At 39.2% G+C, this 18,989-nt stretch overlaps 1 protein-coding gene across 3 annotated transcripts in view; it reads right to left on the bottom strand.

Moving 5' to 3' along the window:
* Nucleotides 1-18,989, bottom strand: part of EPM2A (EPM2A glucan phosphatase, laforin) — a 38,167-nt gene extending 19,178 nt beyond the window's left edge. Inside the window, exons 1-2 of one of the 3 annotated variants that reach the window (XM_038133098.1) lie at nucleotides 17,026-18,989; nucleotides 5,103-5,277 (exon numbers count right to left, since the gene is read on the bottom strand). In XM_038133098.1, the coding sequence (XP_037989026.1) occupies nucleotides 5,103-5,277; nucleotides 17,026-17,287 (437 nt within the window). In that variant the 5' untranslated portion in view covers nucleotides 17,288-18,989. Of the gene's footprint in view, nucleotides 1-5,102; nucleotides 5,278-16,707 lie in introns of all 3 variants that reach the window. The other 2 variants (XM_038133100.1, XM_038133099.1) reach the window with 2 other exon arrangements.

Genomic DNA, 18,989 nt, shown 5'->3' on the forward strand with positions numbered 1-18,989 from the left:
CCTGCCTAAGCAAGATCACAAAACTTAGAAAAATAGAATAATTTTTCCTGTTTTAAGCCATCATTATTTAGGGCACAGTGTGGGGAGCTCACAAAAAGAGAAGTTTTTCGTCTGGGTGGACAACAAATGCGGAAGAAAAGTGCATTTGTTACCCAATACAGAGATCACCCAAATTACATACATGAAAACAAGTAAGGACTAAAAACAGATCAAATTCTAGCCCCATAATTTGTCTTCTCGCTTCTGGTCCTGTTGCCTTACACTCCCTCTTCATTTTCAAGAACTTAAATAAAAAAATGCTTAAATGTCACTTCTTATGTGGATTTGAAACCCATTTTCTTCACAACAGAGGCTGGTAAAAGTATTTCCCAGCTCCAGCTGGGGGTGATGTAGAAAAAAATGAAGACACACAAAGGACAAAAAATAGAATTAACCTTTGAACCATTCTATAAAAGGTGATTCCCATTGGTAAGTAAACAATGGCTCCAATTCATATTAGTTTCAGACTATAGCTCAGTACAATAAAACAATTCAAAGGAGTAGTCAGATATCCTAGTTTATGGGATAAACATATCAAAAAATGTGCCTTCAAATATTTTCATTACTTAATGTTTAAAAAGACCAGATAACTTCACAGTTAGAACCCCAAGTACTGAAATCAAAGGATGAACTCTTATTGATGGTAAGTTCTTTTGATCAGGATTATTTTACTAGAATACAATCAATAAATTTTGTTCCAGAGCTCATTATTTCTTATTCTTTTCTCTAATATCACAAGCATTCTTTAGGCACAGGGGACAGTTAGCTCTCAGCTTTTAATGTTAATTATGGTAATCTCTGTAGACATCATCACCTCTTCTCTTAATTCATAATGTAGGCATAAAATATCAGTGCAGCTTTCTATTATGGTAGCACATGTCACTGCCCTCCAGGGGGTTTTTGTGACAGCTTACTCTTTAAAGCCTTTCTTACAATTCAGTAATAAAAAATAGCTAAGAATTATATTTAAAACAGAAAGGCATTTTATTTTGTGAATGAGTTACAACCAGTAAAAAGAGAAATTAAAGACTTTAAAAAAAAACCTGCTCTCGTATTTCTTTCAAAGGCAATTCTAATTTCATACTGAACCAAATATACTCAACCAACTTCTTGTTTACCACCTAATTAAAGATGCATATCAATCCAGTAAATGCTCATTTTTCCCATAGAAAGAAATTCTGTGCTCCATCAGCAAAATACTGCTCTAGTGCCTCCAAAAGGTAAAAAAGAAGCATCTCCATTTTGCCCTGGATCATTTTTCATTCACTCACCTAACCACATTAACATTTACTATGAAGCAGGAACACATATCTTGTGCAACTCTCCTGATCATTCCCACTCAACACCTAACTTAGGTTATAACAAGAAGCCACAAAGCATTTGTAAATACTACAGCATAAATTGTGCTTCATTTGCAACCATTGAGAAACAAAAATAATATTTCCAAGCATGGGAGTAAACTCTCTTTTATCGTTACCCCAATTTTGTCTTAGGGAAAAAAACCACTGATGACAGCAACACATTTGTCAAATTCCGAATCACTCCATAAACATGAACATGAGATATTAGTATTTAATAGCATATATGTGTGTATATATATATGTATATATATGTATGTATGTATATATGTATATATAAACATATTTATATATATAAATAATGCAAAAAACTACTAGAGAAACCTGTACCCCAAAAAATTGTTGTCAGGACCCATGGCTACTCTCATGTTGTGACTCCCCTGACTGTGGATTGCTAATTGTGTACTTTCCTCCAAAATATTTAACAGCCATACAATACCACAATTACAGAGGTTGTTGTCTGAGGAATTCACTTACACATTCCAGTTTATCTGCATTTTATATGCAAAGCGTGTAAAAATTATTTTTCTTTGTCAGATGAAAGAAATAGGACTCACAAGAAGCACACACCTAAAAATAGTCTGGAAATAGGAAACTAACTAGATGGCTTTTCCTAGAGATATTAATTTCCATAGCACCTAATTCTGCCATCAAGCATCACTGTCTTCAACATATTATTTAAGGATTTTGTAATTTCAGGTGTCATTCCCTCTCCTGCTCTTATGTAATGCCTTTCTTCTGAGAAATGCAGAGGTTTTTATATAAATAATAAGGTATACTACATCTACAAATTAGGAACTTCTGCCTTTCACAGATGGAACTGAAACAGAGATAATATGGCCCAGATTCACAAATTTTCTGAAGTCATCTTCTCTCAGAAAAGATTACAATAACTCTAATTTACTTTGGAAAATTACTTCATCCTAAGTGAACTCTCCTGCAATTTGAAGCCATCTTATTGCAGTAATATCTAGCACAAAAGAGAAACTCATTGTTTTGTGTTTTTTTCCTGAATTAGATTTTGTTTAAAGGAGTCATTACATCTCCAAACCAAGTGAATATTAATGCCATGAAGGTATCAGTCATGACTCCTAGCTGTGGAAAAGCCCCATTTCACATTTACAAGAAATTAGTACAACTCCTGCTGTGCTTGAAAACCACATTATATACTCTCCTACCTGAATGACCAACACAAAATGAGTTCTCTAAATATAAGTTTAAATGTTCTAAATATAAATTTAAATGTTAAAGGTCACTAAATTATGAGTGATACATCTACATCAAATAAGAAGAATCTGATTCCTCAGAGCACTGTCATCAGCCTCAGCATAGTGCAAAATTGGTTTTGGCCCCAGCCAGAGGCAGGCTCTTCTCATCCTGCTGCAGCCCACTTAAAGCAGAAGCTCAGGTTTTATGAAGAAGCAAGATGGCAACAAAGCTCAGAGCAACTGTTTCTAATTGTGATTCAACAGAGGATAAATAAAATCAGACCCAGGGCTCATGTGGGAGCCTCCTTTGACAGAGGAAAACCTTCCTTTCTTCTTACTTCACACATGGCAGCCCCGTTAAGTGGAGCAACTTAGAGGACGGGCTCACATCAAAAGCTTTCATTGATAGATCACTTCTTTCCAGCCTCCACCACTGTAAAGATCCTACAAGTGATGACAGGACTCAGAATTTGTGGTCGTAATGCTCCCTGCTGCCTTTAGTACAGCATGGAAAAAGGTAATCTTAGCTGGAAAAACAAGATCTGATCATACTCTGAGATCTAACTGTACAGGCAGAAGGACTGGCTTCTTGCATCTGTTTGAGTTTTGGTTTTGCTTTGAGGAGGAAGGGGGTATATGAGTATTTTAAAAAAAATTATTAGATTAATCTTCATAGTACTCTTCTGAATTTATAAATCCATTGCAAAATAAAGGCATTTTCATCAGCTCACTTCAGCTGGTCCACCACCACCAACAAAAAAATCTAAAATAGCTAGTATTTTTGGGCTGCTTTATTATAACCAGCAGAATGGTGAATCTGCCCCCAACTGTTAGTAATTAAAAAAACATTTAAGGCTGCATATCTTCAAAGTATTAGAAATAATTATGTGACAGGACTGTTACAGAGTCTGCTTACTTAATATAGCTCAAAGAAATGAGATAAGAGTTACTAAGATGTACATATAAGGTTGCCTTTCAATGAAGGTATGTGTGTGAGAGAAAGGAATGAAAGAGAAGACCTTCATCTGCAAAAGACTACACAGCCCAGAAAATTTTCTTCAAATATCCTGTAGCAGAATCTGCAGCTTTTTACCTAATCTTTGAAACACATAGTCATGCAGATAAGGTGGCATTAAATGGATCACTGCTGCCTCTGGAAAGGAAGATAAGTTAGCCTTTGGTACTTAGATATTCACTTTCTGACAGCTGTTCTTCTTTCTTAAAAAATGTATCTGCCAAGCAAAGATTATTTGGGATTGACAAGTCTGTGCTTTGAAATGAACAAGATCTTTACTCTGATAGGACTTTGGAAACAGATGTTGAAGATCCACATAACAGTATAGTCTATCAGGCGTGCTATATAACTTGAGGAGGTCTCAGGGAAAAAGTCCCACAAATACCTACATGTGCCTGACTGTGTTTATAAATCCCTGCTATTCCAAAAGATACCAAGGGGAAGAAAGCTTTCCCTCTCACACTGTCTAATGAGGAAAAGACAATTAATGTCCCTCTCTAATGAAGAAAAGACAATTCTCCTTCCTGCCCTATGAGAGGGTGGAGATAAAGAGCACATAGAGGAGACATGATGGTGAGGTTGGTGTAGCTGATAAAGTGGTCTGGAGAAATTCACACAAAACACTGCTAGGGCCTAATGAAAGTACAAGGTGGTTTGATTTCTTAAAAAAAATACATATTCCTTTGGGATAACTAACTGCTCGGCAATGCATGTGGCATAGCAGGACTGCCAGCATTCACACAACCATTATCAAAACTTCCTGCTGTATCAATTGACTGGAGATGGGGGAAAAAGGTACACAGGGTCCCAAATTCCTCAGTGTCACCTTGTTAACCTCCAGTGCTCATCCTGTTGCTCTAAATACAGCCTGTGCTTCATCTGCAGCCCTAAAGGCTGGGTGCCCTCCTCGACTTTTACTGTCTCCTTATTCAAGACAGGATGCTTCACCAGTGGGACAGTGGACTCAAGTGAACACTATGGAATACAAACATTTTAAGGCTTGTCTAAGTTTTCATATTTTGCTAAATACATGCCCAGAAGCAGAAGTCATCAAAAGCAGCTGTCATTAATTGCAGTGGCTGCCACACAAGAGTGACAACATGTCACCAGTAAACTCTGGTGCTGGATTATATTATTTTTGTTTCCCAGGACAAGTTCTTCAGTAAAATTATCCCAAACCAAACACATAAGATACATACAATTGTACATGTGTATATAGACAAGCATTTGAAAATGACTAGCCAAAAATTGCCAAAGCTCTTTCAGATAAAATGTAACAGATCTGTACAGGGTAGAGGTATCCTTGAACTTAGGATCTGCTAAACTGATATTTAATTGCAAAGAGGTGCTGAATATTTTTTAAAGTGTACTGTTACATGCATACAAACATTCCTTACTTCAAATGCAGTTTTCAGATATGCCAGTTCAGATTTTCTGTTTGTAACATTTGACACAAGCCAAGCTCTGCACATTTTTTTTTACCTGGAGTAATGGATAGCTTGATGTCCTGCAATATTGAAATAGAAATCAGTTGTGTGTTTCATCTCATCAGTGTGTCCAGAGACTTCAATCCAGTGTGCTATTGGGAGGCAGTAAACTCCATCTACTATGTTGCTCTGGTTGTAAACACAACTTCGATCATGATGGGGCCCACTACCTAGAACAGAAGAAAGGATAGTTGCAGGCTGTGTATCTGGATAACCTTAAAAAAAAACTGCAAGGAGATTTGAACTGAGCATTCAAGGCCAGGAGTAGTACTTCCTGCTTCTTCAAACTGCACTATTAACAACTGAAATAGTTATGTTAATAGTTAAATTAACAACAGAAGCACTGCCACAAAACAAATGTTCAGCATTAAAATAAAATTTTGTAGATTATTTTTAAAATATATTTTAATTTATTGGTTGTTTTAAAAACCCCACAATATTAAAAACTCCTAAATCACTTTCAATGTAATAATTAATTTCATTTAAGTTCCTCATTTGATGTCTCACAGTATGTGACCTCAGTGTTTAATATTCTTGCTCATGACCTCTCCCTAGATTATCAATCTTGCTGTGTCTCAGACATGCCATGGCAGCCTGACCTTGGTTCGGGCTGACTTCTGAGGAAGTTGCCAAGTATTGGGAAAGACCTCAGAGAAAGTTCAGAGGACAGTCATGCATGCTCAGAAAGGAAAAACCACCGAAAAAGATAGGACTGGTAACACAGGATTTGCTACCAGCTTGAGGATTCAAGAGGAAAAACATCAATGTGGAAAGGCATCAAAGCCCAAAGAAGGTGGCAGACAGCAACTTAGAAACAAGGCAGACTTGTTTAAAGCAGGAAAGATCTCCTCTTCCACCTCAATCACAGCTGCCTAGCCAGCAAAGACTCATCAGATTCCCGCTGCAGACTAGACACATTCAGATATCTAGCCAAGGAGTTCATTAAACCCTCTCTGTCTTTTATGTTTGTGGACCAATAAACACTCACTTTGTTGTCTTCAAATGCACGTCTCACTTTGAGAGTCTGTTCATACACAGTGGCAGCTGCCCAAAGTGACCCAGAGACACAGTCACAATTGCAATGGTGAATGACCACAACTACCTTAATCAGCCTAGTTTAAAGCAAGATTCATTTTCTTACGAATTTCCACTAATATTTATTTCCTCTTCTTCTTCTCTTACAGCAATAGTGTGAGCTTTAGTCAGAAAGCCGGGTTTTAATACCATGCCAGAATAAGAAACTTGAATTGAAATGGGTCGTATCATCAATCAAAAGGTTATCTAGCCTCCAAAAATACAGTACATGTACATTCTCCCCCCAGCACAATTTTTACATACTTATTGTAAAACTAATTGCCATGTAGGAATAATTATTGTGCAGATCAGAAGTGACCTAGTCTATGGCTTGCTTAAGCCTGTTACACTTATACATTATTAATGATGTTAAAATATTTCTGAGAAAAATTATGCCCAAAGGAATATCTTCAATTTCCCATTGCACGAAAATGCATGACCAGTTTTCAAGCACCACAGTTAGGGAAATTTGCTAGAGCATTTTGGGAGCTGTATTAATGCAATGATCAGAGAGTAAGAATAACATTTAAGAGGAAAGCTCAAACCATCTCCTTATTTCCAGACGACATGCAGGCCATTTTATCATAATTGTGAAATATTATTATTTACCAAAATGAAAAATAAAATATGAAGTGGGAAACTATATTCTCTTTCACATTGCTGAGCAATTATGCATCACATAGCTTTTGATTATTTTGATTATAAATAAGGTAAGCAAGATCAGTAAAGTTTCAGAAGCTACAAATCTCACCACTATATTTTTATCTCATATTTCTAATTGTCTACATATTCTTACCACTTTTAAACAATACAAGAAGACAACAGAATAAATCAACAAATAAAACAGTGTAACAAAATCTATGGATGCTTATGACATTTAATTAATGACTTCATGCATTCAGCAAAATACAGCCACAAACAGCATGCCTTGCCTTCCCCCTTCTACTCCCCAACCATTGTTTGTAGCGATGCACATCACCGTGGCCATGTCCTGCCATCTTGAGGCTGTGTCTGACCCTGACCCCCTCATGCCCACGGGCCCGTGTCCTGCTCCAGCCTCAGCCTGTCCCCAGGAAGATGCCTGATGCTCAGGGCTGGGGCTGCCCTCGTGCCCCCAGCTGCCTGCTCCTGACTGCCAGTCCCATGGAGTGTCCCTGCAGTCCCCAGGGAGTTGCCAGCCCTCACTGCACCCCACCACGGCAGTTTTGAACCACGTTCTCAGGATGTCTGGCTTTTCTGCTACTCCCAGCCCTGTGTTTCCCTGTACACAGGTACCCACCATGTGCTTCCTACTGCCCCACTTCCAATTGCTGCTGCTTGAGGTGCGTGCACTTCTGCCACCTGACAGTTTTACTGTTCATCATCCTTCTCCTTCTCCAGCTTTAATTCTTGTCCCTTTTTTGCCTTCCTTCCTTCTCTATGACCCTCCTCCTCTCTGCCTTTTTAAATGCTGCAACCTCCTTGCCTTTTAACCTTACCACCTTTACCATCATTAATTCTCCTAAATAGCCTAAAACCACATATGGAAACAGAGCCAAGAGTAAGTTGCCACAAGATGTTTATTTTATTTGTTTCCTCAAACAGGTTTGGTCAAATCTCATTCTGAAGCACTTTCTTCTGTAATAAATATTTATGGCTGTTGATTTTTGTGCACCACTGAGCCTCAGTCTTCCTGCTGTGGCCAACAGTCAGACCTGAATCTCAAAAGGTATGGTTCTGATTTGCCTTTAATAATCAGGTAAACAGTAGCAGCTTGCATTCATATCATATTTCATGAGAATTGCCTAGTTCTTTACTACTCCTTGTGTTAGATACTGATCTATGAATTAAACAACTTTCCTACTGAAATAAGACATCTGTGCAACAGAATGTACATCAACATACTTTCAACATATACATATATATTCACACGTGATATAGCTTCATACAGGAAGGAAAGAGTGCTGCCATCTTCAATAAATGCTAATTTAGGGAACAGTATGATCAAAGTGGACTGTGTTCAGAAAGCTGAATTCACTATACTTCTTAAGGGAATTATGGAAATCTGCAATTACCAAAAAAGATCAGGTTTCACTACCCAGGTAATATCCATATGATTACACAAGTGCTTCTCACCAGAGCTTGCTTCACAATATGCATTTAACCAGGAAGTTTCAAAATGAGAAAAAAATATTTTCTCAGTCCACATCATGCTTCTGCTAGCACAATCTGTCTCAGGTAATCCACCATATTTTGGATGTCATAAAACAACAATATAATTTTTATACTATTTTAACTTTTCTGTTTCTAGAGACAATAGTAAAGCAGCTAAACCCATTTCTATATTAGTATTTTTCTTCATCTTGTTTTTATTTGTATTCCAAGTGGCAAAACACAGGTTTAATTATTTATCATTGGGAAGCAAATACAAAATCATCTGAAAACATGTAAAATTCAACCATAAAAAGAGGTAAGTTAAATATTTGAATAGTAATGATCTTCCCATTAATTGATCATTTTGGCTTTCCTAATTAAAGAAGAAAAGTATTTTGGAAGAGTTTATTAGAGTATACAGGTCCTAGTTTAACTTCTAGAATAGCATTTTTTTTCCTTTAATAAGGTCCATTTTTTTTTTAAATTTAAAACCCATCTTTGTGAGTCTTCACAGCAAAAATGCTTATCTGAAAGGGAAATATTAAAATAAGTTTCTAGGCATTAAATTATAAAGTTTTTCATTCTTTTGCACTGGTTGATCTGTACTGCAGATGGTTTTGTGCACAATCCACTGACATAAGGAATTGCCAGAGAGCAAAGCAACAAAGTAGCCCCACTCACAGCTCAAGCCTCCCAGAGGGCTCTTTCAAAATCTGAAGGACTGCAGTTTATGGTTCCTTGTTTAATGCATGTGAAGGATGATCAAAGGAGCATAAGAAGTGGCTGGTTTTTTAGTAAACAAAAAACTAAACAAAAAAATAAAACCAAAGATCTCCATGTAACTGATAAGTGGTGCTGGTAAAAGGAGGAGACCAGAATGAAGGAAAAGAAAACTTTGGTTTTGATCCTCCTTGAGCAGGGAAGTTGGACTAGATGACCCACTGTGGTCCCTTGCAACCTGATTAATTCTGTGATTCTGTGAAAACCAGAAGCAGATATAGGAAGTGATACAAGATGTGCCGAGATCCAGGACTGAAAAAAGGTAAGCAGAGACTAGAAGAGGATGTTCTGAAATTCAATCTAATGAGGCACAACCATGAAACACAAAAACCTGCAGTTACTATTTTATTACAGTTGTACTGCAGGCATAAAAGAAGTATAATTCAACTTATTGTTGGCAGTCTGTGCTGCCAACAGCACAGACTCATCTTGACACAGAAAAAACTGCACACGGATTGCACAGAATAGTCAGAGTGGAGAAATTACCAGTTTGATCTTAAAAGATAAACAAAATATGGGTCAATGAAATTTCTTATCACCATTAAAGAGCGGTGAACAAAAAACACATTAATAAATGAAAAAAATAAAATTGCCTCTCCCAATGTCTCTGCAGAGCTCTTTGCAGCAAAGGCTCTGCTCAGCCACTGCTCCCACAGTTACCAGCTTGTTGCACACCTGGCTCCAAGTTTAATTTTTTTCTACTCTGTGTTGTGTAAGGGAAGGTATGCAGGAACTACAGGGCACATCAGCAGCCATAAAGGTGCTGGGTATCTCATCCCTGCCTTGGCCTGACCCTAAAACACAGATATGTGTTTTAGGGTCAGGCTAAGGCAGGGATGAGATATGCGTGGAAGTTGGATGCAACTTCCAAACATCCAAACCCAAGTAAGGTGAGGGTGTTTCTCAGTTCACTGCTACCTCTTTCAAAACCACAGGGCTACTTAGATAACCTTAATGAAACACATTAACTAACTAACCAACCCAAACCACAAGCAGACAGGCAATTTTCAGATCACCTACCCACAAATCACTCAGAGGACAGACTAACTCCTCTAATCTTTGTCATAAGTTTTGCATGAACCAGCACACTTTAGGTGTCAATTCAAAATTTTTACTATGCCTAAATATTTTAAGTGATTCCATTTGTATCAAATAAGGTCCTTTAACAAGATAAGTTAGTATCTTAAGTTCATGCTTAGAAATTCACCTGGAAGGGTTTAATATTATAAGCACTCTGGGGGCAGATAAACAGGGAGGAGTCAAGGAATAAAAGACTTTCATTAAAAAAAGAATTGTAGTAGAACAGAAAGAAAAGAAAACATTTTTTAAAAATCTCAAAAATAAAGCATTTAAAAGAATAAGTTTTTGCTAGCTTCCTTACCTTTTATACCAAAATTACAATGAAGAAAAGTCTTAAGTCCTATTTTGGATACAATTTTCACTTATCTTAATGTGCTGCTGCACAGTCTTGTTATCACACATCACTCTAACTGAACTTCCTTCAGTACACTCACAATATTCAAATTTACTTACCCATCACACCAGATTCTGTCACAAAAGTCTCCCTGCTGCTTGTGAACAAAATTCAATCTCTGATGTTTTGAAATAGTATCTGTCTCAATCTTGCCAAGACTGAATTGCTATTGATTGTTAAAAAACAGAGGTTGGGGGCAGGGGGTTCCCCTCATTGGAAGTGAGTGAGGTGAAGTTTTTGAGAGTTTGCACAGGCTCCGGAGTCCCACCTTCCTCAAGCCTCAGCAAAGCCCTCAGCAGCAGCCCTTTGTTTCAGCAGCTCTGACAAATAGCTCCAATTCTGCCATGTACCAAGCCTTCCCTGTATGCCTGAGAAAAGCATACTTTGATTTTTAATGCTATTTTTTTCTGCTGTCAGAAAACCATCTTCTCCTTAGATTCTGTAAGTGGCAGATGAATTTATTGTATTACTTAAATACCTAGTATTAATGTAAGACAAAATTGTTAATTTGCCACACCTAATTAAGTAACTCCTTCTTAGCTGGTCTGATTTTCAGAAATGTTTCCTTGCATTTGCAAGCCAAGAAGAGATACCCAAAAACAAGAAAACCGTGTGCATCATACACCACATGTTTATATTCTACCAGACTTAAAGCAGACTTTTCAACTTCCCTTTTGGTAGAGCTGCTACATAGAACCATGGAAATAAGTTTTAATTCTATTAAAATCTAGGCTGAGTTTAAGACTTTTTAGTCTACTCATATAGCCTAAGAAAATTCTTTAATAGAATTACATTTTGAAATTATGCCTGAATTAAAACTAAATGGTTTACAAGAATGCCATTCTCAACACTTAATGTTGTTCATCACCAAGGCTTTTCTTTCTTTTTTTCTTTTTTTAATCAGATATAAGAAGATTGGAATTTTCAAAGGCAACTTTCAAAAACATGTTTTATTTCTCTCTCTAGTTCTGCTCAGGCCCAAGGTTTTTTCAGTGGGAAATTCTATTGTACTAAGAGATTTTAACCAAATGCCTGGTTTAATGATGAAGTCAGAGAAAAGCAACTAAAAGGAAATTTTCCTCATGTATAAGACAGTTTCTTTTCTGACAGATGGTAGAAATAACACTACAGGAAATATAGATGAAAGTATAATGGCTGATAGTAACAGAATGTATAATCTATAATACAGTCTTCCCATTTGCTTTGACACTGTTTACTGTACTGTCTACTACTGATTGCTACTTTCTATCATACTAGAAGAACAGGCAGGAAATGAGCTACATCAAAATAGCAACCATGGCAATATTTAAACCAAAGTATCATCCCAGCTCCTTATCACTTCTCAGTGTTTCTTGCCATTCAAAAAAAGGTTGTTGAGCCCTATTGCATGCTACCACCACTTGGAAGTGAGGGACAGGAAAAATGGTAAATACAGGATTCGCACAAACAATGCATTTATTGTAAATTTGCCATTATAACCATGAAAGCTTTAATTAGACTCTCACAGAAATCAGAACTGGCCCATGATTATCTCTGTGGGTAGGAAAAGATACATGCCTGCCAAACCCAGAGAATATGTATTTGCAAGTATATGTATTTATTTTTCTTCTTGTAATTTTGCAGTTTCTCATAGGCCACTCTACATTGTTTTACTGATGTCTGGTTGTCAGCTCAGTGTAAGCTGGTTAATGCTGATAAGCAGACAGAAAGTAATGAGAATCTTGATGCCATTTAATTGCACCAAAATGCATGCTATGTATAAGTCTTGTGGGGTTTGAAGAACAAAACACAAGGAGCTATTGCACTTTGTAACCAAAGGTTTTTTCCATTCCTTAAAGAAGTAATGGGTCGAAGAATTCAAGGTTTTCTACTCGTTAAGTTTTGTCACATCTGAAAGGTGTTGAGGTACCTAGCACTGTCTAGAAAGCAACAGCTTTGCAGGAACAAAATGCCTGTGATCCACAAGTATTCAACTATCACATAGCTTGTGCTTTATGTTCATTTCTAGTCACCACCTACTTCAGAACTGGGACTGGGAAAATAAGTAAAATTTGGGATTATTTTCAAAAGCAGAACAGATCACACTAAATACTAATGAAACGTGCAAGTAGCTGCAAGATGCTAGGCAGCTGCTGGCCATACACAGGGAATTTGGCACCACCCAGTGGGAAGAGCACTACATGAAACATCTGCATTAAAAGAGCCATGAAGAAATGTGACTCTTCAGGGCTCGCTGGGGTTTTTTTTGTTTGGCTTCGTTTTGTTTGTTTGTTTTTATTAATAGAACTGCCACCTATTTTGGGGATCTGTAGATTAGCTTTGGAGAAAAAAACAAAAAAGGCAAAAACCCATGGATCGCAGTTACAGAAACTAATATTGTATCCAAAAGTACTTCTCAGAAAGGCCTCAAAAGAATTTTTACTTTGCGTATCCTGCTAAGGCTTAGCCCCAAGTATTTTTCATTCTGTTACAATCTCTCCATTGCAAATGGCAACTAGACCTTACCTTCTCATGCAGCCTTTCAAGAACCTTCTCCTTTAAATTAAGAAATTATACCTGTTTTGTTCAAAGAGCTGAGGCCAAAAGTCAGATTGCTTTTAAGTTTCAACACACTTTAAAAATGAAATTTTAATGTGCTTAATTATCACCAGTTTTCAATCAATTGGGTGTTCAACCCTTGAAACCTATGATTAGAATTTACTTCTGATATTTTCACTGATTGTATTCTAATGATGTGAAAACCTTTATTACTCCATAAATTTACTGATCTTTTGTTTATTACAAAGAGGCTCACAGGAACGTGAACTGGAAATGTTGTAAGGCCAACATACCACAGGCTGAACAACATAATTGTTTCCACATTGCTCTGTATTTTATCATTTGTTTTGTTTTGCAAACAAGACACCTTCTTTTCTTTCCTCATCCCTCCCCAAAACTGAAGATGGGGTTTTATGGAAGGATTAAGGCTCTGCTCACCTGAACACATTTCTAGAATATAGGCTGACTCTGCTTTGGAGCTTTCACTGGTCATACTGTATCTGGCAAGCTTCAAGCAAGCTCCATCTACACCAAATTAAGAGCTACACAAAAATCACAGAATTACAAAATGGTTTGTGTTGGAAGTGGCCTTAAAGAGCATCCAGTTCCAAGCTTCCCACTTCTTCCCCAGGCAGAGACAAGTTTCAGTAGACTGGGTTGCTCTGGACCCCATCCAACCTGGCCTTCAACACTTCAAGGAAGGGGCACCCACAATTTCTCTGGGGAACAAAGGATCAATACTACAATTCAAGCTTGTGTATGTACTACAAGCTTATGTAGGTTTTTTATATAATTTATTTTTCCCCTCCCTAAAAATACAAAGTATTCCCTAAAAATACAAAGTATCAGCAGATTATATTCCATCATCTCAAAATACAGTTTGGGGCATACCTCTAGTAAATTCTCTGTCCTTTTATGCAGCGTATTCCTTGATTAGTACCTACAGTTTATTTAGATGAGAGTAAGGGGATAAAGGTACAGAGGAGTGTTTCATCATAAACTCACAAACTCAAGCATAAGTTTCATATTGTATTTATTTAGTTTTGACAGCACAAAATACTTTTAGTTTCCAAGCAGAGAGTTAAGTCCAGTTTTGAAGAGTCAACATCAAAAACAAAGTACACAGACAGACACAGGTGCAGCTGGGGTACATACATGAATGTATTTTTTTTTCTAAACCTATTCCCAGATTCTAAAGCTCAGCACAACCAACCTGTTTCCACAGATACCGCAGCGTATCACAAACCCTCCTGGATAGCAGGATTCAGCTTTCACAGTAGGTAAGCAAGTACCAACCTTGAAGAAACCCCACACATCTCATGTGACCTGAGCCAGAAACACTCAATGGCTTTAAGTGACAGGTCCTGGGTGCAGAGCAGCAACACCTCCCTGGGACAGTAGAGGCAAGTATCTGATCCTTCAGGAGCACAGGGGAGTCTTGTCTCCCACTTTATCCTCCTAGGGAGGGGAACTTGTTCCCTCAAGGCACACGCAACAGCCCAGCAAATCCTGCACAGGCCAAGCCTTGCCTGAAAGCTTCCTACCAAAAGCCACAGAACACTGGTCTTTGACTTTGACTCCTCTAGCCCACAAAAATACCTACCCCTCCTTTTATCTTTCAGTCTTCCCCACTGTATTGGAATGGCTGCATTTTGTACTCAAAATACATGATACAGTATCATAAAAACAATATGCACTGCCAGTGGAATTCTCACATATATGTCTTAAGAAAAAAGCTGAAGTAATTTTCTTAAATACAGCACGTGATTTCAACATCCCATACATGTAAACATCTGACATCCATAACTAGACTGACATCCATGACCTACAGTTTCTCTGGTAACAGATGGATGTCTCAACTCATAAACTTAGAGTAAGTATGGTTCTGCACTTTCCTCTATTCCTCCTAAAGATATCTTCAAAACTACAGATGTTCTGCAAGTGCTAAGTGTTTCCCAAAGCACATTTTAATTCTAAACATGCAGGATACTAAAGAGACAATGCACAGCATTTGTTTAGCACAAAAAAAAACCCTCTTCTTTTCTTTGAGAAGGGAGTTGTCTTTTCAAGTTGTGATTTTTATAAGAATAAACAGATGACTACCAAACTTTCATTGATCAACAGTTATAAAAAAACAAAAACCAAAAAACATTTAAAAAATTAGATTAAGAAGAACTGCAAGCTTGCTCAGTTATTGTATAAGAAAACGTCCTTAGGTTCCTTTCATGTAATACATGAAGAACAATAAATTTCAAGGTTTAAGCAAATTTGTGCTTTCCTGTAAATATCAATTGAGGAAAAAATTGTTGATATGAATGGCTAATTAAAAAACTCTTCTGCATTTAGATGATATGCCCACTTGCTTTCTATCATTCCTGCTAAGCACTGAGCTCAAACTCCTGAGCATTCACAATGACAAGAACAAAATGCCAGTCAGGTTAATCCTAAAACTGCAAATCTGCCAAAACACAGTATGTTTACTATCCTGACTACTGGAACAGACAGTGCTCCCTAGAACAGACAATAATTTGAGCTACCACTACTTCCAAACCAGAGAGTAACCATCAACCTTACAACTGCTGATTCCCTGTAGTTATTCGCCATTACTTCCATAAAATTCTAATTATTTCTAATTCTACTATTATTTCTATAATTGCATGGTGGGGACTGCTTTATATACCAGTATCATTGTCATATTATGTACAACTTGGCACCTTCAAAGAGACCCAATTCTGCTTCCTTGGACAGATGTAAAGATTTTTATTCCATAAATTCACTTTTCCTGCAATTCTGGAAAAGAAAAACATGGTTAAAACAGGCAGTATATACTATTTGTTTTAGCTGCTAAACAAAACAATTACTATTGTATGATGTACGTAGTCCTTCATGATGTAAACTTCTGCAGCATTAACACAAAGTCTTTTATTAGCACAAAGAAGAGCAAACAAATGCAACAGTTATGACAACATGCGTGTTTTAGTCTACATGACAAAAAGGCAGCTCAGAAGTGTGGTATGTATTCTTAAAATGGGTGAAGAGCAACTGCTCTACAGCGTGTTATTTTGGCACATGGATTATTATGCTGAGTTTAAAAAATGCCCTCACAAATTACCAAGTGATCTGTCTTCCTTTCACTAGGTCAGATCATTCCTCAGGAGGTAAATTTAGAGTTTTATTTGACTCAGCAGACAATTGTCTGAGTGTTCTCTTGTATTTAAGATGCTTCAATATACTAGAACAGCACATGGAATCCGACTAGAGTTATTCAATATTTGAAAACACATAGCAGGAGGAAAACACGCTGGAAGTACTTCTGAAACAGCAAGAAGACTGGAAAAACTGTAACTGAACTTCTCCCTGTGTTTTTCTTGAAGAAATTACAATAGTAAAATTTACCAGCCTGAAAATGCCATCATGACGTTTCACCCTAGCAAAATAATGTAACAACCCACACCGTAGTGCATATGATGCTAAATGTAGTGCACGAGATACTAAATTCTTTACTTCTGGGGAAAGGAAAAAACCAAAACAAAACATCATGACAATGGATGCCTACTGTAAGGGGGGAAAAATGAAACTCTTTCAAGTAACTTTTACCAACCTAGAATGGCAGCCTCCTTCTGCATTCACCCGCCTCCATCACAGCTTAAAAAACATTTTTGTTTGCGGGAACCCACGTCACGCCACGACAGCCTGGGCGGTTCTACCTGCAAGCACAGCTCCGGCCAGCGCCGTGCCGGAGCATCGGCGGCCCCGGCTCGGGCACGGCCTGGCCGCCCGGGACAGCAGCGGGCGGGGCGGCCAGCGGCCAGAGCCAGCCCCCGGCAGAAGCTCGCACCGCCCCTCCGGGCAGGGCCGGCGGGCGGGCACGGCCTTGCGGCAGGGCAGCGCCGGGCGTGCGAGATGTCCCCTCCGTTACCTTCCCAGAGGAAGTGGCCGCCCTCCCGCCGCAGGAACTTGTACCAGAAGGGGCTGGCGGCGTCCTCGTCCGGCAGCGCCACCTCCGCCAGCCACAGCGCGGGCTCCTGGGCGGGCAGCGGGGCGCTCGGCCGCGCCCGCCTCATGGGCACGGCGCGCCGCGGGTCCCACTCGCCCAGCTCCGGCCGCGAGCCGGCCACCAGCAGCTCCGCGCCGCCCTCCGTCACCCGGGCGGGCAGCACCACGCCGAAGCGGAACAGCATTTTACTGCCGCACGAAGAACGGCGCTTAACCGGGAGCTCGCCTATTGCTGCAGCACGGCCGGCAGCAGGGCCGCCGCTGGCAGGCTGCCCGGGCCCGCCCTTCCGCCGGGGGCCGGACACCGGCCTTGCCCCGGACACCGCCTGTGTCCCGGACACCGGCCCTGTCCCTGACACCGGCCCTGCCCCGGACACTGCCCCTGCCCCTCGTGGAGCCCGAGCCGTGGCTGTTCTCGGTGCGGTTGTTCCGGGCGCTCGGCTGCCGTACGCACGGGGCCGAGGGAACTTCCCCTCCCTCGATCGCCTCCTAAAGCGGGGATGGAAAATCCTCTCCGCTGGCCCTCCTGTTTGCCAAAGGCTACGCGTCACGTATGGTGACTTTAACAAGGATTATTGCTGCGTTAAAGGAAGCCGCTGCTATTACTCCCAAGAGCCCAGGCTTAATTTAGCGCAGCAAAAACATCATTGAAAATTGCCATACTTGCAGCTACAAACAACGACTGGCTGCAAATAACGCTTTAGTGTTCGTGATGTTTATGTCTTCCCCGCTGACAGCCAGCCAGTCGTGGTGAGAAAAGAAATGTGGAATGCTGAGGGAGGTTAGAAAGCTTTTAAAAGAAATCTGGAGTTCGCTACACGCGTTCTGTTTACAGCCAGAAGGGGAAAATTTGGCAACTCCTACGTGCAGCAATACTCAGGACTTAAAAAGACTGAGGAAGAGGATGCAATCCAACCATTTAATGGGCGGTCCCTGCTTGAATACGCCCATTTCAGAGGCTTTTAAGGACAGAAACAGAGGAGTGGTAACTTTATTTAGGTCAAGTTCTGGGAACAGGATGAAGGCCTTTCAATGAGTCAAAAGAAATCCTGCCTCAAAAGATGGCTGTTTGTTTCCTTTATTCAGGGGTGATGACACTGAAGTGTATGTGCTGCCAAATTTATTTTTAAGAGTGCTTTAGCCAATTTTCACTGATACTCACTGAACTTGTGGAAGTGATATTCCACCACTTTTCCAGACATTACCAAAAGGAATGAAATTCTCGCTGTCCTCCATTTCTGCTGGCTTCACTGTAGCACTGCTGCTTTTGTGGAACAGTGTAGTACGTTTTTGTTTGGTTTTTTTTTTTCAACCTGACAGTCGAGCTACCCATACCGTGTCTTATAATTATCTTTCAAATATCTATCTCTTTACCATACACCTTCATTTTAACAGCATGGATGAGACAGAATGTAACAACTTTGGGGTTTTATCCTAAAGCTCAAGCATGACTGGAGTCCTAAAACCACCCCAGCATATTGTGCCTACATAAAACCATATGCTTCTGCTCATTCCAGTCACAGTTTCAGCTTAAAAACTGCAGGATCCAATAGGACATCTCATTGACAGTTCAGTTCCTGGCTGTTGTCTAAGCCCGAGTGTAAAGAGAGACCAGCAACATCCATCTTTGGACAAAACTGCTTTATGCCTGTAAATACTGAGTCCTCATCTTAGACCTGCAAGCCTAGTGGAACAATAAAAAATTGTTCTGTAGACTCTGATGTGCCAAGTAGTATCTTTAAAAATAATTCAGTCCATTTCTTCTCCATGTTCTGCCTTAATCCATTTTTGTGCCATTCAGTATTGTGTGTTAGATTAAGGTTAAAGATGACAGAAAGCGGCCAGCTTGATTTCCTGTGGTTTCCTCAAAAGCTTTAGTGCAGATTA

The sequence above is a fragment of the Motacilla alba genome, chromosome 3 (assembly GCF_015832195.1).
Source record: "Motacilla alba alba isolate MOTALB_02 chromosome 3, Motacilla_alba_V1.0_pri, whole genome shotgun sequence".
In the NCBI taxonomy this organism is placed as follows: domain Eukaryota; kingdom Metazoa; phylum Chordata; class Aves; order Passeriformes; family Motacillidae; genus Motacilla; species Motacilla alba.